Genomic DNA, 27,861 nt, shown 5'->3' with positions numbered 1-27,861 from the left:
CAAAATCTTTAAAAATGATGAATGATTACTTCCAGTGTTACATGTAAAAATGTATGTAATCAGCATATTCAACAAATAAAATACCTATATGTGAACTGCATGTGAAATAATTGAATGACTAAAAATGTATAAGCTTTATAGATAATTAGTGAGGTGAATCTTGATTTTTCGTGTTATTTGTCAAACATATGTTAGTTTAGTACATTTAGGTTAAGTTTGTGTTTATACAATTATATTAAATAGTGAATCAAACTGAACTGCTGTAGCACTTCCTTTTCCCCCAAATCTAGTATCTTGCATAAATTAGTACAGTATATTTTTGTTGGGTGACCATCATGGTCAAAAGTTTACTCGTAAATATTACTGCAGTTTTTTTAGTATAAATCAGCAGCTGATAATATAAATGCAGTATTACATTTGATATTTTCTATGCACATGTCAACTTGCTTTCAACTAATGAAAGCCCAGTAGTGACTGAGTAAGACCGTTGAACACTGGTATTCTGTGCTGGGTTCTTTTCTAAGACTGAAGACATTAGTTTAAATCATTGTGCATGTAAGCAGCCTTTTCCAGACAGATTGCTTTCAGATTTTGTCATAATAAATAAACTTGATATAAAATTTTGCATGTTCAGGTTTATAAAATTTTAAAATATAATGAAGCAAGACCCGTTAATACAGTTGCAGTTAGTTTTAGTGTATTAACATGAATTTATATTCATAAATAACAAATTGAAACATTTTAATTTTCACTAAAGATTAAAAATTCATTTTTATGTAAAGTATGCTTTGGCTTGTGGGTCTCCAGGACACATATTGGGGGACTAAGCAACCATACAATATTCTTTATTATCTGCAAGCAGGTATCACCCCTGCCAAAGACTTACTGTTGCCTACTTTTGGCATTCTTTCATTTATACTGTAGTAATCGAAGTACTGAATCTAGAAATAAAGCCATCAAGTTTTCAACAGCCATAGTTTGAGTATGTATTTCTTCTCTCTAGCATCGTGCAAGTACAGCAAAACCTAAAATTACAATTTTAACACATGAAATATTAAAGTCTCAAAAGGTGCATTATTAATCTTACATAGGGAAATTTGTTATGAAATTTTCAGATTTGTGCATTCATAAACACAAAGTAATGTAAATGGTATAACTGTAAACTTGAGAGAAACTATTGTATCAATTGTAAACTATTGTATAAGCAATGGTTAGACTTCTTATTTTTAATACTGAAAGTATTATGTAGAACATAAGATTATCTTACATGATTATTTCATTTATGAATTGCAAAGATAACTGTTGTAACCAACATAATAATCCAGAAACCTAACAACACCTCTTAAGCTATTTCTGCTTCTTTGAAAATTTCCACATCTTTGTATAACTGTAACTATTTGACTTTTTGCTCATTAAGTATTACCTGCTAAACAAAATAATACAGTCACCGTCAAAATTTTTTATATAAGAAACAAGTGGAAATTTAGTGATAACACTTCTGAACATTTCTAAAGCAAAACATTTTCATAATAACCAGATAAAGTTTACTGAAACTACAAACCCAATATTCAGTGCCAAATTTAAGTAATAACTGTAAATTTTATGTTTAACAGATAAGCAATCTCAACTAATAAGAGTAACAAATGTTACCACAACTCACAATGCCAATAAAAAAAAAAATATATGGAACAAGATACAAGAAAGCACATTCTGTATCATCAAACTAAGATTACTTACATTTCTAAAAATCCATTGGTACATTTTGTGCAGAATGGAATATTACTCAGTTTTATGTTTATATCAAAGACAATAAATATTAATGGGAAATTGTGTGATGGTTTTTCATGTCCATTTTTAAGTGACTTGCTGACATAATGAAATGAGTATACTATAACATAGTGTAATTTTTTTGCAAGATTAATGGCAAACATGTAAATTACATTGGCATTGACAACATTTTAGGACAAACTGCAACAGAAAAGTTTAGGTAGCAAGTACTGTTTTAAATATTTGAACAATTGGCCAAAAAAAAAAAGGCATTTCTCTCCCTGCAGTTATAGGAGAGTAAACATACTGAAGAAGGCATATGTAACTGAAGTTTCGTATTTCATGATTTCTCTTAGACACATGTTTTTTCTCAAGTTTACTTTTTAGGGTACTTAATACATGAACTGATAAATTACTAATAGTCACTTACATTGTTAATGTACTCCAAAATTTACAGTAATTAACAATGCTATTTGGAAAAAAAAAAAAAAAAAAAAAAAAAAAAAAAAAAAAAAAAAAACTACCAGGAAAAGAAACACACACACACAAAAAGGGGTGAGTGGAAGACTGCTGCACAGGCATTGAAATTAAAAATTTGGGTGTTTATACATGAAAATATCGAACTTATTCACTGAGCAAACTAGGCATATGTCTGTGAAATGGTTACTTTTCTACAGATATTTCAGTTTTCATAATGCAAAACAAAAACAAATCTGCATTTGTACAGAATATCCCTTGGCAGTTACTCTTAAATGAGGTTCTAGTTCATGACACAAATCCATTATAGTGACACATAATCTGAATCTATTGATAAATTTTGCTCCAACATTTCAAAAGGATTGCATGAGTTTCATAAATGCCAAGTAATTTGAGAAATGTAAATTTGCTATTTTCTCAGCAGTCCGAGCAAAAATTATTTCAGCCACCTTTTTCACAGCCTCTGTTTAAGCATTGACATCAGTTCTGGTGTGGCTGTAAAATCTACCATGACAATGACATATCTGTAAAGTGCACGTCTGCAAAGCATTGCACCTGGCTACAGTTTCGCAATATGAAGGCAGTTTCGATGATAAGCATTGTTTATGGATTCTCTCACAAAGCTGTTGATCTCTCAATAACACTTAATTGTCCGAGTAGTGGCATTCTCACATGCCTTGTAAGTATTGTGAGTGGCATAAGTGGCAGTTTCGTTGTTAGATAACAACGTTCAGTTGCAATTGCAGTTTGATGGTTTGTGACATTGAAGTGAAAAGTATATTCCTTCATGCCAAAAATGTGGCATAAAGTGAAGAGACTATTGCCATGAAGTAAACAGTGCCATTTTGGATCAGAGTGAAAACTGCCATGCAGTTATTAATCTTAGTATTAGGTACTCGTGCATGTACCTTTTAAAAGTGAAATTTCAAGTTATAATATTTTTATTTATCGCTTAGAATATGGGACTATGAAATGTTTCTGTGATGCTGCAGCATTATTTGACTGCACACAACCACAGTTAATAAGGAGCAAGATTTTGGATTTTGTGCTGATAGTTTATTGCAAACTTGCTCAAGATTCATCTACATGCTTGCCTGTCCTTTCATGTGTGGCAAGTGACATAAATCGAAATTCTTGAACCTTTAAATAGAATGAATATTCTTTGTGATGCTTAGGATTTGGGACTGGGAAAGTCAGATGAAGTGGTATATAAATGCAAGTTTGGGGTCATTTACCAAGTCCTATAGTTAAATAATGTTTTGATTTGAATAATAATATGTTTTAATGTGTATTAACTTCATTTGTGTAATATATGTGAGTATTTATGTTTATAATCTACAAATCATCAGAGCAAAAAAAACTGAAAGAGAAAAATTGTTTAAAATGCTGTGTAATATAAATAAAGCAGGAACAAATCTCTCGCACATATGCATATGCACTAGAGATGTGATATTAATTCATGAACTGATTCAAAGAGCCGATTTATTTTACTGAGTGAACGTATGCTGAAATTTTCTGCGAAACTGCAAAAAGGTTATTTTTTTTTAAAAAAAGAGAAGTTGTTTATTACATTGCTTAGCAAAATATTCGATCTTATTTTTACATGGAATGCCTGTAAAACTGGAACATCTCGGAGACTGACACTGTAACTTCCATAATAAATGTTCTGTTTCAAAACTAGATTCTTTGATTATTATTTTTAAAATTTCATGCAGTTTTTGAATTCAGCTTGTTACTTAATAAAAGTTTTTAAAACTTTAGCTTTTATGATGCTCTTTGAGCAATAAAATTACTATCATTATGTGAAATGAGTAAAACTTCCAAAGCCAGTAGTTTCCTGAATTATGTATTTAATTTCATTCAATTTCCATTAATTAGTTCTCAGAATGTTATTGAAAGAACATTGCACTGTTTTTAGGAATAAGGTCATCTCTGCTGTGTGTATTAAGGCCATCTACTTTTTTTAGTAGAGCTTATATGTGCCTGATTTGATCTAAATCATTCTGGCAAGTTGAACGTTTTTTCCCCTAGCCCGCAGCAGACCTCAAAGGGCAAACTTTGGCTAGTTCATAATTGGCTAACAGATAGGTGGTGTGTTTACTTGAAATTTTATTATATCTTTTGTAGAATTAACTCTGAAAATCACTACATTACACTTAAATGTTTATGAGTGTATTCCCTTTGATTGTTTGCTGTTGAAATCTATAGAAACATTATTTTTCAGATTTATATAGATTAACAGATGAAGTATTGGGTGAAGGGGCTTATGCCTCAGTACAAACATGTATTGAAATTAGCACTGGTGCAGAATTTGCAGTTAAGGTAAGATACTCTTCATGACAAATTTATATTAATTTCTTAGGTAGGAGTTATTTGTTTCTAATTTGTAAGTTATTTACTTCATATTTTTTAGATCTAAATTATTTTATGGACTCTATCTGAAAAAAAAACTGATGCAATTTTCATATTATTGCAAGTGTTGCTTCATAATAATTAGTATTACCAGACTTTGTGTCCTATTCCTTAAATAGTTTAGACATTTTGACTGGTTTTTTGAACCTTACATATCATGTAATTGTTTAATGGTAATAATGTGAATTATTTTCTTTTGTGGCAGATGTAAATTTTCAGCAAATATACATATATTTTCCACATTGATAATAAATATATGGGGCTATGTACCACCTGAGAGCTGTGCCTTCATCTTACAAAGAATTCCCTTAGGCAGATAGCCCTTGAGTGCTTTGCCATAACCAACTAAACCAAGGTCTCATAAAGAAGGTTTTCCAACCTTGAGGCTCTGTGTTTCTGGAAAAGATATGTATGAGTCTGCTCATCTAAAGTGTATAAAATTGAAATTTGGCTAATAATATTCTATAGATGGGCAGTTAAAAAAATGTGAAGAATAATGAGATTTGTTAATACAGTACAAAGTCCGAAGTCTGGACGTCCATTATCCGGAATGATCTAAAATTCGGACCTCAAAGCCACGAACTTTTTTTTTTTTTTTGGTATGCTTTATGCATGTGCATTTAATTTTTTCTTCCATAATAAAACATGTGGAGATTTTCACTTAAAAATTCCGATTCTTATTTTCACTTAGGCTCTAAATAAAATAACTCATTATGAAAAAACAATCATGTAAGCATAAATTTGTGAGATTAATAATTTGGCTCCATTGCTGAATATCTGCTTGGCATACGTCTCAAACCGAAACATTCAATTATTTTATATCCCTGATGCCAACCTGGCGAGTCGTCATTTATTATATTTTGCTTTCATCACCACATATTTATCAATACATGACAGCTTCAGTAGTAACTCATGCAGTGATGTCTAAACTTTTTTTTTATATTAGCAATTGAATAACAAGAGTATGGCAACCTTTTATGCTTTTACGACTATAGATTTTTAAATGCTCTAAGAAATGTTGAGGAAAAATTCAACAAAAATTTCTTTTCATGTGCTAAAAATAGATTTTGTTAATGAAACTCATAGGCCAAAAGATTACATTTAGTGCTATTTTAATTCAGAATAACTGATATGTTTTTCACCATAAACCCAGAAGCGCCGGTAGAATGTCAGCACCATACGGCAGAATTTGGGAAAGACAAAATTTTTGGAATTTGGGGAAGCACCAAGTGGCAAAATTAAGGGATGAGAAGTTTTTTTCATGCAAACTTTTCATAATCGGAAAACATGCACGACTTCGAGCATTTAAAGGAGTAATGATTTTCCCCATTGTATATCATGCAAATAAAAGAACATCGTTGACACAAGTGTTAATGAATGACTGGTTTGAAAATCATTTTATACCCGAGGATCGGCAACATTTGAATTCAGTTGGTTTACCTGATGACTCAAAAATAGTCCTGATTGTAGACAACTATCTGGCTCATATTTCACTTAAAGTTTTAGTGAAAGATAAAGACTATTCAAGAATTTTTGAAATATTTTAGCATAAAATCTGCTGTGTGGAGCATTGCAAGATCATGGAAGGATGCATCTCCAGATACGTTAAAAAATGCTTTGCATAATTTATTGCCAGCTACCATATTTAATGCTGAGGACGATAAAATGATAGCCGCGAATTTGAAGGTTTTCGGATATCGAAAACTAAAGGTGAAATTTTCCAGTTAATGGATTTTGTTGAGAAATGTGGAGAAGCACTAATAAATGAAGATGATATAGCAAGTTTTTCATTGCAATGACAGTGCCCCAATCATCAATCAATTAATGGATGGCAAAGTCTGTAGTATGGTTCTAGATCCAGAAAATACCACTACCGATAGTGACAGAGAGGTTATTGAAAATGAAAAAATTTCGATTGACAAGTTAGTCTGTATTCTCAACACAGCAGTTACAGGACTTGAATAGTGGAACTTTGGGCAAGAAGTTATTTCTGTTTATAGAATTAAAGAGAAAGTATCAGCACAAAAAAATGAAGCAACTTAAACAACTTACATTGAAAGAAATGTTTAATAAAGTAAACAAATATTAAGCTTCTTTTTTTTTTTTTTTTTTTTTTTTTTTTTTTTTTTTTTTTTTGTAAAATTTGATACCCTTTGCATCATAATTGCTCTTTATTTCATAAATTACAGTTTCATATTTTTAATTGTATAATTTCTGCATGCCATCTTACCAGATTTAAATCGATGATCTATAATTCGGAAAAACCCCTAATCTGGAATCGCCCGACGAGTCTGGATTTCAGACTTTGTAATGTGTAGTGCTGTTGGCAATTTTCAAAATTTGGAAAGTTGCCAACATGATCGATTCACTGAACGAAAATATAAAAGGATAAAGAAAGAGATAAATAGTAAAAGTTAGGTATTTTAGCAGTCAATGCATAGTAATTTAAAGTGTGATGAAAAGTTATCTTTGAATGTTAGGTGAGAGTAAAAAGGAATTATATATCTTATTGTAAAAAGCTGTCTCATATTGTAGTCTTAAGCACATTAGCAGGTAACGTATGTCGTAATAAGTGTGCTGACACCAGATTGAATGTCTGAGACAGATGTGTAATAAATGATATGAAAATTACTAAAGGTGTAGTTTGTTTTATACCAGCTGTAATGAGGGAACTGAATTCAATAAAATTCCCATAATCAAAGCCCAGCTGTAGGCACAAAACCACTAAATATGAGTACTTTGAAGCAAGTTGAAAGCTCGGCAAGTTGCATGGGAGTCCTTCCCCCCCCCCCCAATGTAAACTGCAGATTCAAGCCAATCTTCCTCAAAAAGACCTGTGTTTCTTTTGACATATTTTTATAGCGAATACTTTAATTTACCTAAATTTATTTTACACATTACAAGCTGTATTTTTTCCGTCTTATGCCATGCCAGAATTGTCACTTCCAATTTCATATATATATATAATTAAGGCTTTACATCTCCCTTTTTTAATTCAGTATTTATCACATCTTTGAATTCAGTGTTCGAATGTGTTACCTGATTCGTTTTCAGAATCTATCTTTTCAGTTCATGAAGCACAAGGATCTGGTCTGCTTGTTTGTCAAACATATTTGTCAATTATATTTCCTTTAGGTTTTCATTTCTTTTTTAGTCTGTGAAATTTTGCTATTCAATTTAATATCCTCTTGTGTAAAAGATGTTAATTTCAAATCTGCCTAAATGTTCTTGAAACAGCATTAAAATCATACTGTATGTATTTATACTAACAGGTGAAGCTATAAGTTAAATGATTAATCTTGCATCTCTTCAATTTTTAGATTTTGGTTATAAACTTGACTGTGAGTTGAAAATTACCTGTAGCTTGCGAAAATGGGGGTTTTTTTACAAAAAATGACTAGTTTCCTAATATTTGGACTAATTTTTTTAAAAAAAAGTTTTTGCAAAAAGGGAGGAAGAATTGAATTGGAAGTAGTGTCTCGCTTGAATATTTGCTTAATACTTCACATATGCGCAGTAGACATTTTTTCACAATAAAGTATGTGAAAGGTTCTGATTCTTAATATCACTTCAGTACTTGATAAAAGCATCTTTATGTTGCAGAGGCACAATCAGTTATTAACTTAAATCAGTATGATCAATAATTTTTGTTGGCTCCATAACCACCTTTTTGCTTGGCTTACATCTCAAACTGAAATATTCTACCAAATTTCATTGCTGATTTACACCTGCTAAATAACTTATATCTCTGATGCCAACCTGCCAATCATTTATTGTCATTTTATTGCTTTTATTACCATGTTACCTTCAACTCATACTAACTCAAGAACAACTCGTGCAGCAATGTCTAGAGCAATAATTTTTTGTTAAATATTAGTAGATGAGTACGAAACAGCATCGTAACGGCGAGTGTTGCTCTGCTGCCCGCAATATCTCTCCACCTGCATCACCAAGTCATTTGGGCATCACACAAGCAGTGCCGTTACATGTACTTTTGATGCAAAAATAAACTGTTGATTTGTATTTTTTTTTTACTTTGTTATGTGTTCATATCACAGCAAAACACAAGTACAGTGACAATTGCACTAAATATTGGTTTGCTGCTGAGCAAAAATGCGGTATCAACCAACCGCAGTGTGTTGTTCATTACAAACTATTTGAACAATGATGCCATGAGAGCTTCTCATCTGGAGTGACATTTGTCTGCAAAATATGCAGGTTTGAAAGCTATGAAATTGGATAATTATACTACATCCTTTAGTCATCTGAAAATTGTATGAGTTACTGCTGCTCATTGCTAAAGCCAAGAAAAGTCATGTTGTAGAAACAGTCATCATCATGTTGCAAAATGTTGTCATGTTGATGACTGTTTCTACAACTTACTCTGTTAGTTTTTGTTTGATACATACAAAGTGAAACAATTAAGGACAAGATGCTGTTAGGGTTGCTGACTGCTTCAAAAGCAGTTCATGTAATGACAACAATCTCTGAATTCTTTTGCAAATTTGAATAGTGCTTCATTAGTGCTTGGATCTCACTCATCATTCATACAGATAGTCAGAGAAAAATATTCCAGTGTCAGTGCGTGGATCTCAGTCAGGATTCATACAGAAAGTTGGAGAAAAATAACTGAATGTTACTGCTGTTAAACAGTGTTAAACACCATCAAGCGTCGACAGCTCAGACACTTCCAAACGAACACAGTATCGTAAAATTATGCATCAAAATTGTCAATCATGTTAAAAAGAACATGTTAAATGCTAGTTTTACTGCCCTTCCTCATGACGATTTTGGAAGAGAACATAAAACACTGTTACTCTGTACAGAAATATGCTGACTCTTTAAAGGAGATACATTGGCAAGATTATTGGAACTTTGTATTGAAGTGATTAAGATTTTGAAAATTCAAAATCAAACTGAATTGTATGTGGAATTCTGAAAGCCAGGTGTTCAATTTGTATTAGCTTATAAATCGGATATTTTCGATTTGTTGAACTCTTCAAATTTGAAATTACAAGGTTGAGATTCAAACATATTTTACCGTCGGGATACCATCACAGCGTATACTGGTTAATTGCAGCTCTGGGAATATTAAAATTTTAACCTGCATTATTCCTGCTCTCCTAGTTATTTGAAGTCTTGGAAGAAGTGTTCTTTAAGGAGGGTTTAAAGGATGCTGATACTAAGAATAAAATATCAAATCATTTCCAGCACCATACTGATGAATTCAGATGTTGCTTTTCTAATTTGTGTGATAATAACATTTATGAATTGCTTTTACATATACATAGATGTGATGCCAGAAACAGTATAAGAGTAAGCTCTGGTAATTAAAAATGATTCTGCTGCAAAATATGACTTTGAAAAATGGATAAGCTATTATTTTGGGTAAAATATCTCAAAGCTCATCCCAGCGTAGCACAGCAAGCACTGCAACTGTATTTACCATTTTTAAGCACTTATTTGTGCAAAAGGGCATTTTCAGCAGTTGTAGCAATAAAAACAAAGTATAGTAGCAAATTCAATACTGCTAGTTGTTTATATTACTTACTTTCTTCTGTTCAGCCAAAAACTGAATATCTTGCCAAAAGTACACAAGCTCATTTGGCTTATTGATTAATTTTTTTTCCCTCTTACCATATGTGTGTAAAAACACAATATTTCTATAATAAATATTTTTTAAATTATGCTTTTTGTTCTTCTACCTTATAAGTTAGGTAATATTATTATTAGTAAAGCAGACGTGCAGAAATTTTCATTTTTGGCAGCAGGAAGGCATAACAAAAGAAACTTTGGGAGCCCATGATTTAGCAGAAGAGCATGTCCTTAGTCACCAGTTTCATGATACATCACCAGTAGTATACAGTGAATACTAGCTAAAGCATTTGAGCTATGCTAAAATGGGGTATTACTTGAAATATGTAGTACCGTTGGTTCGGAATGCAGGGCATATCGCTACCATTAGTCAATAAAGTGATGAATAGGTTGCTGAGAAGAAATTTTTTATTGACAGTTTAGTGAGAATTCTCAACTTGACAACTGCAAGATTTTGAACAAGTTCGCTTTCATAAATGCTTTGTCGAACAAGTTCATAAATGCTTTGTTACTTCATAAACAACTGTTTCATATTTTTAATTTTATAATTTCTGCATATCACATTGCTAGATTTAAGATGATGATCTAAAATTCGGAAAATTCTGAAATCCGGAATCGGCGAAGTCTGAACAAGTCTGGACTTTGTTCTGTATATAATGTTTATCAATCTAAAATGCTAAGATCAGCAGCTCAAACACATTCAACTTTATTCCGTGGAAAAGAGCACCTGGGGCCCTTTCAATTCAATATAACCAGATGTGAGGTTTTGTTCAAGTCACCAAGAGGATGGAGTTGGTGACTTGAACAAAACCTCACATTTTTTCTTAATTTAATGATCAACCCTTGGATTCGGAAGCATTTTATGCCATGTCACACATTATGCTTGATAGTTATAACTATATCTAGAAGTAATTGTGGTCAGAAAGTGTGTAACTTTTCTTTGTTTTTATGGTTGCTTTTCCACTGAAATTTCCCTCCATGCTCTCATATTGTTTCCTTCAATCTCACTTTTCTGGTTAATCTGATTCCTTGGTATACTATATATTTGTGTCTTAAACTCAGTGTAAACTCACTCGAGCAGGATTTTGATGAATCATACTTTTTAATTAAAATTATAATGCCTCTCAGAGCCTCCAAAAAGAGGAGATTCAGTATTTTATTTTAATATTTCTGTTACTAAGACTGTTATTTTAATATTCTGTTTCTTTAATTTTCATATTTTACATTTTACTTAATTTTAATTATTAATGATTTATTGTTCATCTTTCTTGATTTTGTTATTGTATTTCTAATTGTTTCAGTTATATCCTGAATAGAAGTAATAGAAGTTGTGTTTTGTGTGATTGCCTCTGGTATATGCAATCATACAGTTGTGCTATATCAGCTTTTAAGTTTTGTGCAGTAGAAAACAGCATCATTGCTTTAATCTTACCCTGATAATGTAGTTTAATCTTATAACTGCAATGAAACCTTTGAAAGTGACTAGCATTGTTGAAAGCATAAATAACAGCACTAAACATTTATATTATATTTTATGCTGCAGCCACACCCATTGTAAAAATCATATGGAATTATGAATGTTATTAAGGGAGGTTTAACCCAGTCAGTATTTGCGATGTTTGTTAATCATATAGTCTTAAGATGTAAGTATTGCCTGTTAATTTTAGTGTAGCCGTATGCCTTATTCTTTGAGAACAACATAATGCTTTTTTACATTTTAATCATGTAGCACTCATTAATTGCTTACTAATATGTGATTTTATCAATGTATTACTGCATCTGAAAAGAACTGAAGTATTTTGACACTGAATATTTCCTTTTATAAAAAATGAGTTTTGATATTTATAATTTGTTTCATAAAATGCTTTTATAGATAATTTTGAAGGAACCTAGTCACCCACGAGAAAGAGTGTTTCGTGAGGTAGAAACATTCCATCATTGTCATGGCCATCAAAATATCATACAACTTATTCAGTTTTTTGAAGAGCAAGACAGGTTAATATCTCATTTATTATTAAAATTTTGTATCATTTTTATGTTCTTATTTGCATAATGTAACCTATTACAGAATAGTATTTTGGATACATTGCACATCCAGAAAAAAAGTTTAAATTCTATTGCTTACTCTGTTAATTTTTAATTTCGCTTGTGGTTTGCTTTCAAATTATTGTTCTCATGGTTTACTTTCGAACAGAAAGTGATAATACTGTAAGTTTTAAGATGATTAATTCAATTTTAGCTGAATTGAATTACTGTGTAGCAGAATTTACTGTCTGTAAAATATTTCTCTAATTTGGGATATGAAAATTTGGAATATTTCCTCATTTGGAGTGCGTAGGAAATACTTAGTAATACTTCTTTATTGCATAAAATGTAAAATAATCATTTTGTTAGGTCTAGTTACTAGTTGTTCTACTGTTCTTAAATGACATGTTGTGAAATGACTACTGTTGAAGTTTCTTCCTAAAAAATATTTAACTATAGCATGTTAAAAAGCATAAAACGCTCTCGTGTAATATCTCTAATGTTTGACTTTGCGGTGAATGCATAGGTTGTATGGAGGTATTTTATTTTCAAATATTTTGTGAATGTCAGGTTTTTAATGTATTCTATTATGCTTTGCTAAAATAGTTTACATGGGTACCTTTCTATTTGCTGGCAGCACTTTCCAGCACCTACCAGTTAACACAAAGTCATGGAATATTATCGATTACTACATTTAATGTTATGCTTCTATTTGATAAACAGGGCACTAACAGATATTAAATAAGGTAATAATATAATGTAATCTATACTACATTGGATGTTTACGGTGATCTTTCTAATTGCTGTGAAAAAAAAGGGGTCCAAAGTTTTAACTTAATCTTCAAAAAATGATAAACATTAAGATCATGCTATAGCTGTGCTGCATAGTATTTGCCATGTACAGATCAAAGCTTGAGCAATGAAACATTAATTCGTATAATACTTTGCTAATGATGTAAACATGCGCGGAAAGACAGTGCTAGGCTGCTGCATATCGCAGCATGTTGATGTAAATTTTAAAATGTATAAACTGTTTCCTTTTTTTAATTTGTTTTAGGTTTTGGTAAGCCACAGATACAGATGTATAATAACATTTTTAATATACAATCCTGTTTTTGATACTACAGTAGGTACATTTGGTAAATAATCTAATTTTAATTCATGAATGCATTAAATTTAATTTCAAATGCTACAATAATAATAATATTAGAGGGGGGAAATGCATTTTTTAATTATCAGCTTAATTATTTATCTTGTTGCTCATTATCTACTGAAAATATATGCAAAATTTTAAGTAAATAATATTTTTGACTATGCCTATTTTGCTAAAATTATTCCGGTTTTAATTTAAAAGGAATCTTATTAATTGAATATTGTTTCTTTACCCTTTACATATTCAGGTACCTTCTATTGACATACTTTTATTACATTTTTTAAGGTTTTTCTTGGTGTTTGAAAAAGTTTATGGAGGTAAGCTTATATTATTTATTCTGTAGTTTATGAAATTTTCTGATGTAGTCCTAGTGCTGTATTTTCTTGTTTTCATTTTTAGGCCCTCTGCTGGCTCATATTCAAAAAAGGGTCCATTTTACTGAACATGAAGCCAGTATGATAATCAGGGATATAGCTAATGCTCTGAAATTTTTGCATCAGAAAGGTATGTTTGTTTCTGTATTAAAGATTACTTTTATTATTAAAAAGAAACTAATTTTAAGGTGATATTAACAAATAAAATTTGCAACAAATAACATAATACTAACTTCTTTAGCATTAAAACGTATTATTATTTGGAAGATTGATTATTTGTTTCTTTCATTAAAGTTACTAAAGATTCTGTTTGTATTGTTGAAAACCATCCATAAATATTGTTAAGTGCTTATTTAATAAGGTTTTCAAACTTTGCTTGCACATTTATATTAACAATTGCAGAGAGTTAATGAAGGAATATCGTTAATTTAATTTAAAAAAAGTGTTAAATTTACAAGAAGTAGGTTGAAAACAAATGTGGAAATTATTATATGCATTTGAATAAAATCTTGCGCTTATTTCTGTGTATTAATCATATAGGCCTTTAATTAAAGTAATTACCATAGTAATTACCATGAGCTCTTCTGAATAATTCTTTCCCTGTTGTATTATTAAATGAAGCATGCAACATTTTAAAGAAGAAAAAAAGCATTACTCTTATGATAAGGCATAATGAATTTTTAGAGTATTCTTCACTGTAAAAATCCTGATATATATGCAGCATAACATATAAAATAAAATAATGTATCTAAAGCAAACTATACTAAAATGTATTTTTTTTTTTTTAAATCTTCTCTGGTGCATTATGAAGTAAATACAGATGTGTAATAATTCTGAGTGGTAGCTTGTGCTTACTGGAGAAAGCTTCAGGCATACATATAGTTCTTTCAGCTGGAGTTTTTGCAAAGAAGACTTGAAGGAAAGAAAATTATGATAGATTTAATCCTTAGAGACTGTAGAACTGTGAAGATTATCTTAATATCTTTCTCTCTTAGTTAATTTTACAGACTGTCCTCTTTGTAATCAGTTTGAAATCACTAGCAACTGGTTTTAAATATTTTATTTTATTAATTATGTAAAAACATCTTTCTAACTTGTAAATAAATCATCAGTAATTTTGTTAAACTACAAGCTGAATCGAAGCTCAAAATTCAAATTTTTTTTTTACATAAACTAAATTAAAACCATTATAACTTGGTTAACTATATACTAACTATTATTATAACTTGGTATATAATAATACAAGTAATTATAGGCTGTGCTGTCAAATACAGTACAAAGTCCGTCGGGACTTCAGCGATTCCAGATTAGGGCTTTTTCGGATTATAGATCATCAATTTAAATCTGGTAAGATGGCATGCAGAAATTATACAATTAAAAATACGAAACCGTAATTTATGAAATAAAGAGCAATTATGATCTAAAGGTTATCAAAATTTACAAAAAAAGCTTAATATTTATTTGTTTACTTTAGTAAACATTTCTTTCAATGTAAGTTGTTTAAGTTGCTTCGTTTTTTATGCTAATACTTTCTCTTTAATTCTATAAACAGACATAATTTCTTGTTCAGTTACAAAGTTCCACTGTTCAAGTCTTGCAGTTTCTGTGTTGAGAATACCGACTAACTTGTCAATCGAAATTTTTTTGTTTTCAATAACGTTCTCTGTTACTCTCTTCACTATCAGAAGCGTGCATGGGTAAACGCTTTACTGGCTTTACGCGCATGCGTAAGTTTGTTTTGTGGCTTTGAGGTCCGGATTATAGATCATTCTAGATAATAGAGGTCCGGATTACGGACTTTGTACTGTACTATCAAAAAGCAAATTATCTGTAACTAGAATGTCATAATTTTAAAATGGCTTTCACATTGTTACTTCTGATTTCTAATTATAATTGATTTAACGAATTGACTGTAATAAATACAGGTCAGCAGCAGATATCAAACTCAAACTCGGAGGTAGCATACTTATCATTTGTTAAAGAACAAGCTTTTTGCCACAGCCAGAACACTATGCAAGTTGTGCTTGCATTGAATTTTGAGTTTGTTTTTAAAGTACCTCTTCATTTGAGATTAATTTATATTTCCTGTAAGAAATGGATCTGAAGTTGCTTAATTTCATGTATGGTTGCTCGAATTAGTGGATTCAGTGTTAGCAAAAAATCTGAAATTTAAAGCATTAAAAGCTGTAATTCAGGAACTTCAAGGATCAACACAGTTGAAAGTTTAGGTTAAAACGCTTCACAGGCTAGGGCTTATACATTTTAGTATAGTTTGCTTTAGATACATTATTTTATTTTATATGTTATGCTGCATATATATCAGGATTTTTACAGTGAAGAATACTCTAAAAATTCATTATGCCTTATCATAAGAGTAATGCTTTTTTTCTTCTTTAAAATGTTTATTTAAACATCATACAGTGAAGGCAGTTTTGCTAAACTAAAGGGATATTTCCTTTATAGATCACATTGAAACTCACTCAAAAGTTAAGCTCATTGTTAGTCACACTGTGCATATACCTAAATATCAAGACTTAATGCTCAGCTTATTTTATTTTAAAGTATAATGGAAGACGGGGATTAGTCTTTAAATTTTGTGATGTTGGTTGTCCTTTAGAAATGTGAACTGAGTACTTATAAACTTTTTCAAAAGTGCCAGTTCAGGGACTCATAATATCTCTAAATGCATAATCATGAGTGCTAAATTGCAAAATATTTTTCTAGTTGCAGCTGTTAAGTTACAGAAGTAAGAAAATTTGGCACGACATAATGCAACAAAAACTCTCTGTAAATAAATAAATGTATATATATTAAAGGAGTTTAAAGAATGCAGGAAACGAACGAAAAAAATTTAGACATAAATATGTGCTATGTGCAGCAAAATGTTAAAATAATAATTCAATCACACTAAACTTAAAGTACCGCTTAAATATTTGAAGGCCAACCTATTATCATCGTGAAACAAGTTCAATTAGCGAAACACAAATTGAAGGAAAATACCAAATTAAAAACAAATACAGTCAAAAGTCGTTAATCCAGACTCGTCAGGACTTTGGCGATTCCGGATTATAGATCATCAGTTTAAATCTGGTAAGATGGCATGCAGAAATTATAAAATTAAAAATATGAAACCGTAATTTATGAAATAAAGAACAATTATGATCTAAAGGGTATCAAAATTTACAAAAAAAAAAAAAAAAAAAAAAAAAAAAAAAAGCTTAATATTTATTTGTTTACTTTATTAAACATTTCTTTCAATGTAAGTTGTTTAAGTTGCTTCGTTTTTTATGTGATAACACATTCTCTTTAATTCTATAAACAGACATAATTTCTTGTTCAGTTACAAAGTTCCACTGTTAAAGTCCTATAATTGCTGTGTCTACCGACTGATTTGTCAATCAAAATTTTTTCATTTTCAATAACCTCTGTCACTTTCTTCGCTATCGGAAGCGAATTATAATGACGAGGAATTTGATTTAAATCATATCAAAGACGGAGTACATCGAGATGAAATACTACATTTAGTAAGGAATTATAAGCCAAATAAAATAAAAACATCTGCCCTGAAGATAAGGATAGTGCTGACAGATCAACTTCCAATTCATTGCGCGCCGCGGCGTTAAAGATAAACAAAGTTTAGATAAACAAACGTTAAAGTTTAGATAAACAAAGGATATGCCTGTATCCATTTTTTTCAGCAATTCCACTTTTTGTTTAATGAACTTCGAAACATACTTTCGCTTTGTAGATCCTTTACATATTAATAAATATACATCAGAAATTCTATTTGACATAATCGAAAGTTCAAGCTTGCTTTTATAAAATTGCTCTAGCAGTCTGCAAAAAATAATAAGCCGGATCCAATTCAAAGATTAATGAACAACGCAATCTGCAACATTAACTGAAATAGATAATTAGATAATTTTAGCTTAGCTTATACTGTCCGTTATACATTAAACGCGCACTCGTAAACGTATTTTGCGCACGCGCACAAGCATATTCGCGGCCATAAAGGTCTTACGTGCATGCATCAACGCGACGCATGCACAGAAAGTTTGTAGCTTTGAGGTCCGGATTATAGATCATTCCAGATTATGGGTGTCCGAATTAACGACTTTTGACTGTATAATTAATTATATTTCAAATAAGAAAACTGGAAAAAAAGGGGTGGAATAATAAAGCTAAAACCAAAACAATAAAAATTTTGTTAATCTCCTTTGTTTAATGCTTCAAACAGAACTTGTCAAGGGAAAAGCATTGTGAAGCCTTAAACAAAGTTGATTAACAAGTGAGGATAAACATGTTTTGTTCAAATGAACTCACTGAGACTTTAACTGCTTTAAAAGTAATCCCATATCCTTTACAAACTTAATTCACTTCTTTTCCCCAGCATTTTTTCGTCCTCCTATGTTACAAAATTTAAATAAATGCCCCCACCCAAAAAATGCCATAAAATATCAAAAAGACCTAAGATGAAAAAATGACTATATAAAATATAGAAAACATTACAGAATTAAATAATTAATTAGTTTTCAGGAATGAAAATTGTATTGAAAGTCCTGTTATAAAAACCAAAAACAAGGGCTGGCTCAATTAATTCAAGTATAACAACAAACTTTTGCACAGTTGAAATCCCGTCAAAGTAAAAATGTAGTTTTTGGAGCAACTTTGCCAAAAGAAGGAAAAATTACTTTACTTATAAAACAGTGAATTTATTGAACAAATGAAACTTACTCTTCTATGTGCAAAGGCCAGCAGTGTGTATAAACTGCAAAAATTCCAGATGCTGACAAGTTTGCCAAAATTTCAAACAAACCTTACAGAAGGGGTTTCTAGAAACAGTGAATAGAAAGGGACTTCAAACAGTAAAGAAGTCCATGCTTTCTTGTTGCTAAGCCATTGGAGGCTTTCTGGAAAAAGGGGTCTGGATGGGGGAGACTTTCAGTGGCAGAGGTAACAAATGTCAAACATTGCAGTGTTTTTAGTTGTTCATCCTATGGTCCATAAGCAGAGAAAGATGAAATCATGGGGTTAGTCGTTACTCTTCACGCAGTCGAGCTATACAAATGTCTTAAATGGAAATAAGCCCTTTTTTTTAATAACAGAACAGAATGGCCAGTAATTCTTTAGAATATATAAAGAATGTTATTGTGGTCATAATAGCTAAGTTCAAAGAGAACAGAGAAATTTAATTACATGTATACATTGTTACTTGTAAAAGGCATCCAATAGTTACCTCCTTATCAGGTTTGGGTAAAAAATATGTCACTGTAAACAAGTACAGTACAAAGTCTGTAATCCGGACTTGTCGGGACTTCGGCGATTCCGGATCAAGGGTTTTCCGGATTATAGATCATCAATTTAAATCTGGTAAGATGGCATGCAGAAATTATACAATTAAAGATATGAAACTGTAATTTATGAAATAAAGATCAATTATAATATAAAGGGTATCAAAATTTACAAAAAAAACTTAATATTTATTTGTTTACTTTATTAAACATTTCTTTCAATGTAAGTTGTTTAAGTTGCTTCGTTTTTTGTGCTAAACGCGCATGCGTAAAGCATACAAAAAAAAGGTTGTGGTTTTGATGTCTCATTATAGATCATTCCGGATAACGGAAGTCCGGATTACAGACTTTGTACTGTAATTTAAAAAATAAAGTTAATGGCAGCTTTTTTTAAATTTGGTATTTTTCTTTAATTTGTGTTTCACTAATTTAACTTGTTTCACGATGATAATAGGATGGCCTGTATATGTGTATTATAAGTAAAGGGAAATTCTTTAAAGTATATTTTTTTGGCTTATTTGAATATCTGGCCTCATAATTGGATTATTATAAAAAAGATGCAAAATTGAAATGAATTTTGCTGAAAAGTACGTAATTTAAAGAAGTGTAAGCCTTTATAGGCAATCTTTATTTTGCTAGTCATAGTTGCACAGAGAGCATTATAAGAGTTAACTGGCAAATACATTCTTAAAATTATTTAGTTTACTGATATTTGCATTTATCAGTAAAATATAGATTAAAATGTAATTTGGAGAAGAATCTCTAGATTATATAGGTTATATAATTCTCTGAACATCAGCATATACTAATTATGGTATCTAACTGCAGACTCTTATTACAAAAGTATCATACTCTGTAATCACTAACAGCTACAATTTCTGATTTCCTTTTTTGAAATTGTCTTATTTTTTATCAATTTCTTTTACAGCTGTTATCTTGCTATTTGTTTGCTGTAAAATTTTTCTCTCAATTCTGCCTGAAAGTTAAGACAAGTAAATTAGTTTTTAAGTTCTTCACAGTTATATAAAGTTAGGATGTATTGGAATCTTTCTCTGCATTATGAAATATTTTTAATGTATGCATAGATCAGGTTTATCTGTTTCAAGCTGTAACCGTAGAGCTACTGTCATGTTGGAGATGCAGCTCATTTTGAGTTAATATTCTCAAGGTTCATATGTGTTTATATTGAGTTGGTGTTAAAAGTTTTTATGTTTCAATTTCAACAGGCATAGCTCACCGTGATCTGAAGCCAGAAAATATTCTCTGTTTCAGTCAGGATCAGGTAATTGCTCTTGTGCGTTTTTTAAAAATCTTCATGATTTTTTTTTTTTTTTTTTTTTTTCAAATTTCATATTTGGTAACGATGTGTTTCTTTGATACTGTTGCATTGAGTTATAATGAAGTGATAAGGTTCTTTGTAAATAAGAACTAATTAATTTTTTTACTGTTTGGAAGCTTTTTCAGTTGATTAAAAGATATTTCTTATATAGGTGTGTCCTGTTAAAATCTGTGATTTTGATCTGGGAAGTGGTGTTGTGTTCAACTCTGCTTCACCATGTAGTACGCCAGAGCTTCTTAGTCCAGTAAGATTTTGTCATTAAATCTTAAATTTTTGTCGTTTTTAAATCATAGGAACTCACATTAATATGCAACTAATGAATCTATAGGTTGGTTCTGCTGAATTCATGGCCCCTGAAGTAGTGATGGGATTTACAGGTGAAGCTACTCCTTATGATAAAAGATGTGATTTGTGGAGTCTTGGTGTAATTATGTAAGTTTCCAATTGTAATGAATGTTGTATCAATAGAAATTTAGAAGCAGTGTTTAAAATATTGTATTTATTAAATCTCCTGTATGAAATATTTTGTCTCATGGTTTGCTTGTTATAAAAAGCAGTGTGTGAAAACTAGTTTTCTGTCACTGAAGGTGTTAGAAACTGGTTTAAATAAATCTAGAAATATAAGCTTAAGTATTCTAACATAAAAAGATTACATAAATAAGTTAAACGTTGTGTTCATGCTATCAAATTATATGCATTCATCACACATTAAACCTTTTTATTGGACTAGGCATTCTCTGATGTCAGACTATATGTGTTGCAAATTAGATGCACATCCTGTCTGCATTTATTGTCTGATTTCTTAATGGGTTTCATCAGATGTCCACAAGCTTTGTTCAAAATCAACAGGTTTACCAGTTGAATATTAATTTATTTATGAATACAGACCTAAGCAATTCCTTTCCTGAAGTACTGTGTTCTTTGGAGACTGAAAAATTTGTGGTGCTAGTTCTGTGATCAAATATTCCAAAAAAATTTGAAATTAGTTGTCAGAAAGATACAATTTATGTAGGTTTTCCACATACTTTTGTGTATTGACGGTAGTCAAGAAGAAAGTGGAGTTTTAATGTTGTTTTCTTTTTTGAGCAGAGCAAATCAACACTGCCTTGAAATCTGCAATGGAAAAGCTTTTTGTCTTAAAAAGCAAGAGATGACAGTTGATTGCTACCCAGCATTTTAGTTTTCAAAGCCTTCTTTTCACGCAGATAAACCCAGGTTCTAATTTACTTGTTAATAGATATGGAACTTCTCTTTTTTTCCAGTGGAACAAACCTTCAGTTTAAGGTGATAATGGGCCGAGATGTAGGAGATGAGCAAACACTTTTAACACTTTTGTGCTGAGTAACTAAGCACACTTAGAAAATGCTGTCATTTGTATTTCAAAAAGAATATTTGCTAGATGTATCAATGGCATATCTATCTTATTTTGTTCTGTAGGCATTTCTCATTCAAATTATTATTATTTTTAATATCTCAGCAAATCTTGTCTTTTTTTAAAATGCTTTATTTCAAGGCATCTAATAGCCAGTGTGTTAGCAAACTGAACTTCAAAGTGTTTATCACTTACATTTTTTTAAAAAGTTGCTGTTTGGGGATTCATATTATTTAAGAATTAAAAATGCATTCATTGATATGTATGCTCTTCTATGTTATCATATCCTAGTTATGTTAGCCATTTATTAAAGCCATCCCTTATAGAACAATTTGAATAAAGGTAAACAGTAACATTCATGTTAATATAAGGTATTTTTATATCTTTATTTGCAAGAATCAATAAATCTCTTATTGAAGAACATGGCATGCACATATATTTATTTTCAAAAAGGTAGGAATCTTATGTATATATATTTAACAAAGTAATGTGAAAAAATGACAAGGATTTTAAATTTTTAAAAACCTACTAGTAGTTATCAAATCATAGAATGCTTTCTGCTTTTATTGGTTTAATGAATCTTGCTGCTTTTATTGGGTTTTTCATAGTTTTCATACAAGTAATGAAAATATGGTGATTAGTTGGTTAATTGTTTAAGGAAAAGGGCACAAGAGCTCTCTGTGAAGAAATGAAAACTGTTTTTCTTAAAAAAAAATTCTGTCATTCTATTCCTCCTGTGGCAGATAATTCTAGGCACTTTTCTGTAACAAAGTTAGCAATCTGTCAGATTTTTAGGTAGTGCAATGGTATGAACAGAATAATAATCAGACTCTTGTTTCAGATATTTTTGCAATTTCTTTTACCCTCTGAAATAGGATCATAAGGATGCCATTTATGTATTATTAAATATAAGGATGCCATTTATCTACTTCTATCCTGTCTGGAAATCTTGTGCTTTGTATGTATTGCTGTCTTATTTAAAATATTGTGCTTTATTATTTTCATTAATCTTAGGTATCATGTTATTGAGCAGAAAGTTATGAAAATATAGGAGAAAAGTAAATAATTGCATTAATCTAGTCAATAAATGCTATGTAAATTGAGTTCATGAATCATGTAAAAAACTCTAGCTGCTGAAAAGGTTAGCAAAGAAGAATAATGTAGTTAGGTGCATTCTGCTAGCGGCCTCATGTAATTGCATTAAGAATTTGTTTCTTCCTCATTTGCAAGTGAAGAGTAGTGGATAACTTTAGAAATAAACTGAAGCTAAAGTTGTATCTGTGTATCTGAGAACATTTTTTAGTTAAGCTAATCATTATTTATCCAAAATTATGTTTTCATAAGCCATCCAGCAGTCTTTTTCTTTTATGTATTATTAAATATAAGGATGCCATTTATCAGCCTTAGATACTGTCTAAATTTAATCGTAAAAGAATTGTGAATATCAGGCTTATTTTTCATTTTACCCTTAATTAAATCTAGCACTTTCTTATAGGTACATATTATTATGTGGATATCCCCCATTTTATGGTTGTTGTGGTGGTGACTGTGGTTGGGAAAGAGGAAGTGCATGTGAAGCATGTCAGGTAATTAAGGTTTTGTTCTTAAAATAAGGTTTTGAAATTTTAAAAAACTGGTGCTTTTTCATAGATACTGATGCTTCATAGATTTTCGCCATTTACTACAATGAATGAGTTATTTCAATAAAACTTGCATGCTCAGTATTTGTTCTGTTCAATTTACATGCCAGAAATTCTGTTTACACGATATGATATTTATTGACTATTTATTTCAAATTTTCAATGAATTGTACAATGAGTTCTTTGCTAATAATTTCAGAAATTGATTATAATTCAGATTTATTTGATTGTCTTGGTGTTATTGTATGAAACTGACATTAGTTTCAGTGATGAAAATAATAATATGAACAGTATTCTTACATTAGACAATCAGTAATTGGTAATTTTTCTCCCAAGAGTATGCTCTTTGACTGCATTCAGAAAGGAGTGTATGAATTTCCTGAAAGAGAATGGGCTTTTATATCCGATGAGGCCAAAGATTTGATCAATCATTTGCTAGTGAAAGATGCAAGCCAGCGATACTCAGCTGAAATGGTTTTGAATCATCCTTGGGTTTCTGGTGGAGGTCCAGCAACGCTTCTGCAAACGCCACGCATTATCCGAAGGTAATTTTTATTTTAACATTTGTGAAGAATTAAAGGTGTATAAATGAATATATATCAGCTTTAGAAATTCAAAGGATTTATCATCTATATATTTTTTAATTCCTTCATTATAACACTGGTAATGGAATAGGGTCATTGATAGTTTCTATTAATTTTTCATTGCAGAAACAACAGTGCCAGAGATTTAGCTGCATTTGCAGAAAATGCCAATGCTATGAAAAGATTATATCTTCGTCAGTTGTCTCACAGTGTGGGATATTCTCCACCACTTTCATTTCAAGAAGAAGATAACACACCAGGAGATTCTTCATCCACTGGATCATCTGTTCATCATTTTAGTCTGTCTCCACTTAGTGATTCATCTCTTTATCAAAGACGTCGTAAAAGTCAGTCCCAAAAGAGCTTGGAGCCATTTTAAACTGCAGGATAGGAAAATGTTAAAATTTTTGGTCGGAGAATCTGTCCAAATTTTTCGTAAGTGAAGTATGTGTTTCATGATGATGATTGAGGGAGTGATTTGTACTACAAAAAATTTTCTAAGGATGTGATATTTGTACTTGCTTTTTTGTCCGTAAGGATATCCTGCAAATTACTTTTGCTAAGACGGGTTTTTGTTACTTTTTGTTAAACAAATGTGTACGATATATTCCTACTGGATATTATTAGGAAATAACGAAAATGAATCCTTTAAACCTAAACAGAAGTGTCCTTAAGCAATTTCATGTTGACTGCAGTTGAAAGGTAGTGAGTGAACTGTAAGATTTCATTCTGGGCATTTTTATAAATGGGTAACTGAAAACTCTGAATTCACTGTTCAATCTGATATTTAATGAATTTATTTTAATGCCCATAATGTGATATTAACTGAAGTAAATAAAGTATAAATTTAACACTTTTTACATTCAGCATCAACTTAATATCTTGCTCCCTGCATTTTAATTATATTGCAGAGATGCTGGATACAAAAGGCACTGTTTATTTGCCAGTAAATTCCATTTAGTCTTCTGAATTTTGTTGTAAGTAAAGTGTTCTTTTCAAAAGATAAAACTTTAAAAAATTTCTAAAATTTTAACATTTTAAATGGACCAATGCATGATTGCTTTTTTTTATTTATTATTATTTTTTTAATCAAGTGTTTTTCAAAACATTGCATTTCCCATTTATAGTAACAAAGTACAGGTACCTGTCCAGTATAGTTTGGAATTTGTTCAGATCAGAATAGCTTTGTGTATAACCTTTTTTAATGTTGGAAAATTTCTGTTATGATGTTAACATTGTTATTCCCACTGCTCAAATGAACTGTAGCTAATTATTATGAATATTGAATGTTTGGAGTGATCAAGAATGGTGCTTTTTTGTATGTTAAAGAATGAAATAAAAAGCCTACATTTCATCTGACTTGATATATTCATGGCTTATACAGCATGCATACAATCATAACATCTTGAATCTGGAGGTTACTCAGACTGCAAAGCTGTGCTCAAATGTTAACAGCTAACGCATATTACACAATTTTGCCTTTAATTTAACTTTAAAAATTATATTTATTATGTTTTAATTTTGCATCTGCTCAATTTTACATGGAGCAAATACCAGTTTTGATGCTACTTCTTTAGGTTGTACCAGATAAGCAGTTATTTTAAGTCTTTATTCCACAAAATAAATTTCATGATTTAGCTGCTTGCTTGTGTAAGAATAGCTCTTTAAAACAATTTTAAGAATTATGAATGCAATCGCAAATTATTTTTGTGGAACATGTGATTTAAATGAGAACTGAAAAATTCCCAAGAATTGACGTTAACCCATTGACTTTCTTAAATCTTTAATCTATTTATTAATTGAAATGTATGAATTTCAAGTGTCATTTTATTCTGATGATGGATGGAAATCTCATTTAGCAGCTCATTGTACATGAATGTAAAGAATAATAGTAATAGAGAAAATACACTCTAAGATTAAAAAAAAAATACACACCAATAAGGGTTTATCTGAAGGAGAAGAAAATCAGTAGATATGTACATGTACAGAAAAACAAATGATTACAATTTTGGAAGAGAAAGAGCTTCAAAAAGTGAGCAAGTCAGTCATGCATTGGTACACCTCACATCCTTATGCAAGCAGTTATTCAGCTTAGCAGTGATTGAAAGAGTTGGCCAATGCTCTCCTATAGGGTATCGTGCCAAATTCTGTCCAACGGCCATGTTAGATTGGCAAAATCCTGATCTGGTTTGACGTCCCTGCCCAAAGTTCTCAATGGGTGAGAGATCTGGCATTCTTGCTGGCCGAGATAGTGTTGGGTAAGCATAAATTGAAACAGTGGAAACTATTGCCATGTGTGGGGGGGGGCATTATCTTGCTGAAATATAAGCCCAGGATGGCATGATATGAAGAGCAACACAATGGTGCATAGAATATCATTGACATACTGCTGTTCTGTAAGCGTGCTGTGTATGACAACCAAAGGGGTCCTGCTATAAAATGAAATGGTATCCCAGCCCATCACTCCTGGCTGTCTGACCATGGTGGGTGACAGTCAGATTGATATCCCATTGCTCTCTAGAGTGTCTCCAGGCCTGTCTTCGCTGGTCATCAAGGCTCAGTTCAAAGCGGGACTTGTAGTAATGGAAGACAGTTCTACTCTAGTCTGTGACATTCCAAATCAAATATGCCTGAGACCACTGCAAATGGGCTTGTTGATGTTTAGAGGTCAATGGTAGTCGATGAAGAGTTGCAATGAGCTCACCTCTGTTTCTCTGAATCACCTGTTAAAGGTCTTGGTAGTCACTGAAGCATTAGTTGCACATAGGATTGATGATGATGAATCTGGGACTCGAGTGCCATTGTAACTATTGATCGATTCTCACATTCTGTTGTGTCTCTAGGCAGACCGCTTCCCTCTTGATGCTGTGTTCGGCCATGGTTCAAATTAAAAAGACACATAAATATTTTGTGTATTGTTGCTATATGTTTTATAGCTTTTTATGTGTAATAATCTTAACATGAGTTACTTACCGCTACATCTAGAATGCAAACAGAAATGTAAGAAGGGGGTAAAAGATCCTTTTATTAAGAACTCAAATAGTTCAACAGAAGACACTACTGGTGCTTAAAACCAGCCAATATTTATGGTATGAACTAAAAGTAAGCATTTTAAATTTAAATCTTAGCTGAAAGCTTCACAGAAATATTTAACATGCAAGTTGGCTCAAGCCTACACCAACACAACAGCACTGATAGCAAATTTAAACCAATTCGTGGACAGAATGGTATAGTAGAATTTCAACTAGTGATGGGGCCTTCAGCTGGTGGAACATGTTCTGACTAAAGAATCTAAAAACTCCCTATAAATACTAGCTCTTTCTACCTCATTTAAATATGCTCACCTTAAAATTTGCCTTATAGTAGGTTAAAGGACAGTACAGTTTCTGAACATAAAATAACTGGTTAATTTAAATAAATGCCTTACATCTTTACCTGCCAGTCTCGCAATCAACAGTATGTTGAGTTTGCGGGACTCTACTGTATTTGCTTCGGCTAAGTGAATCTGGCTTTCTTTTTTTGATTTTAACAAAGGCTGAGATATTTTAGCGAAATCTTTAATGAAAGTCCATGAAGGTAATTTCTTTGCAGTATTAGGTGAAGGATAATTTTTGGTAGCTATTATTTTTGATATTTTGTATCCTAAATAATGAAGTTCTGCAACCGCAAATTTGCACTTTGGGGTATTTACTTTTACTCCTGCTTCGTTTAGAAACGAAAACACTTCGTGTAAGTCTATATTATGTTTGTCAATCATCTCACTAGTAATTATTATATCATCTAGCTAAATGCTTTTACGTAGGCCGTTCTAAAAATAATGTCCATGGCCGTT

The 27,861-nt window shown here is 31.1% G+C and overlaps 1 protein-coding gene across 1 annotated transcript in view; it reads left to right on the top strand.

Moving 5' to 3' along the window:
- Lk6 (MAPK interacting serine/threonine Lk6 kinase) overlaps positions 1-25,388 on the top strand; it is a 114,033-nt gene extending 88,645 nt beyond the window's left edge. The window contains exons 3-12 of the mRNA XM_035353698.2: positions 4,469-4,566; positions 12,125-12,246; positions 13,715-13,746; positions 13,829-13,933; positions 20,321-20,376; positions 20,585-20,677; positions 20,762-20,865; positions 23,301-23,391; positions 23,782-23,990; positions 24,156-25,388. Coding sequence (XP_035209589.2) covers positions 4,469-4,566; positions 12,125-12,246; positions 13,715-13,746; positions 13,829-13,933; positions 20,321-20,376; positions 20,585-20,677; positions 20,762-20,865; positions 23,301-23,391; positions 23,782-23,990; positions 24,156-24,408 — 1,163 coding nt within the window. The 3' untranslated portion in view covers positions 24,409-25,388. The remainder of the gene's footprint in view (positions 1-4,468; positions 4,567-12,124; positions 12,247-13,714; positions 13,747-13,828; positions 13,934-20,320; positions 20,377-20,584; positions 20,678-20,761; positions 20,866-23,300; positions 23,392-23,781; positions 23,991-24,155) is intronic.
- Positions 25,389-27,861: the final 2,473 nt, after the last annotated feature.

This window comes from Stegodyphus dumicola, chromosome X2, assembly GCF_044657685.1.
Source record: "Stegodyphus dumicola isolate Sdum_Otavi_A_Nest chromosome X2, ASM4465768v1".
NCBI classification, from domain to species: Eukaryota; Metazoa; Arthropoda; class Arachnida; order Araneae; family Eresidae; genus Stegodyphus; species Stegodyphus dumicola.
This window is presented reverse-complemented; position numbering and strand designations above follow the sequence as displayed.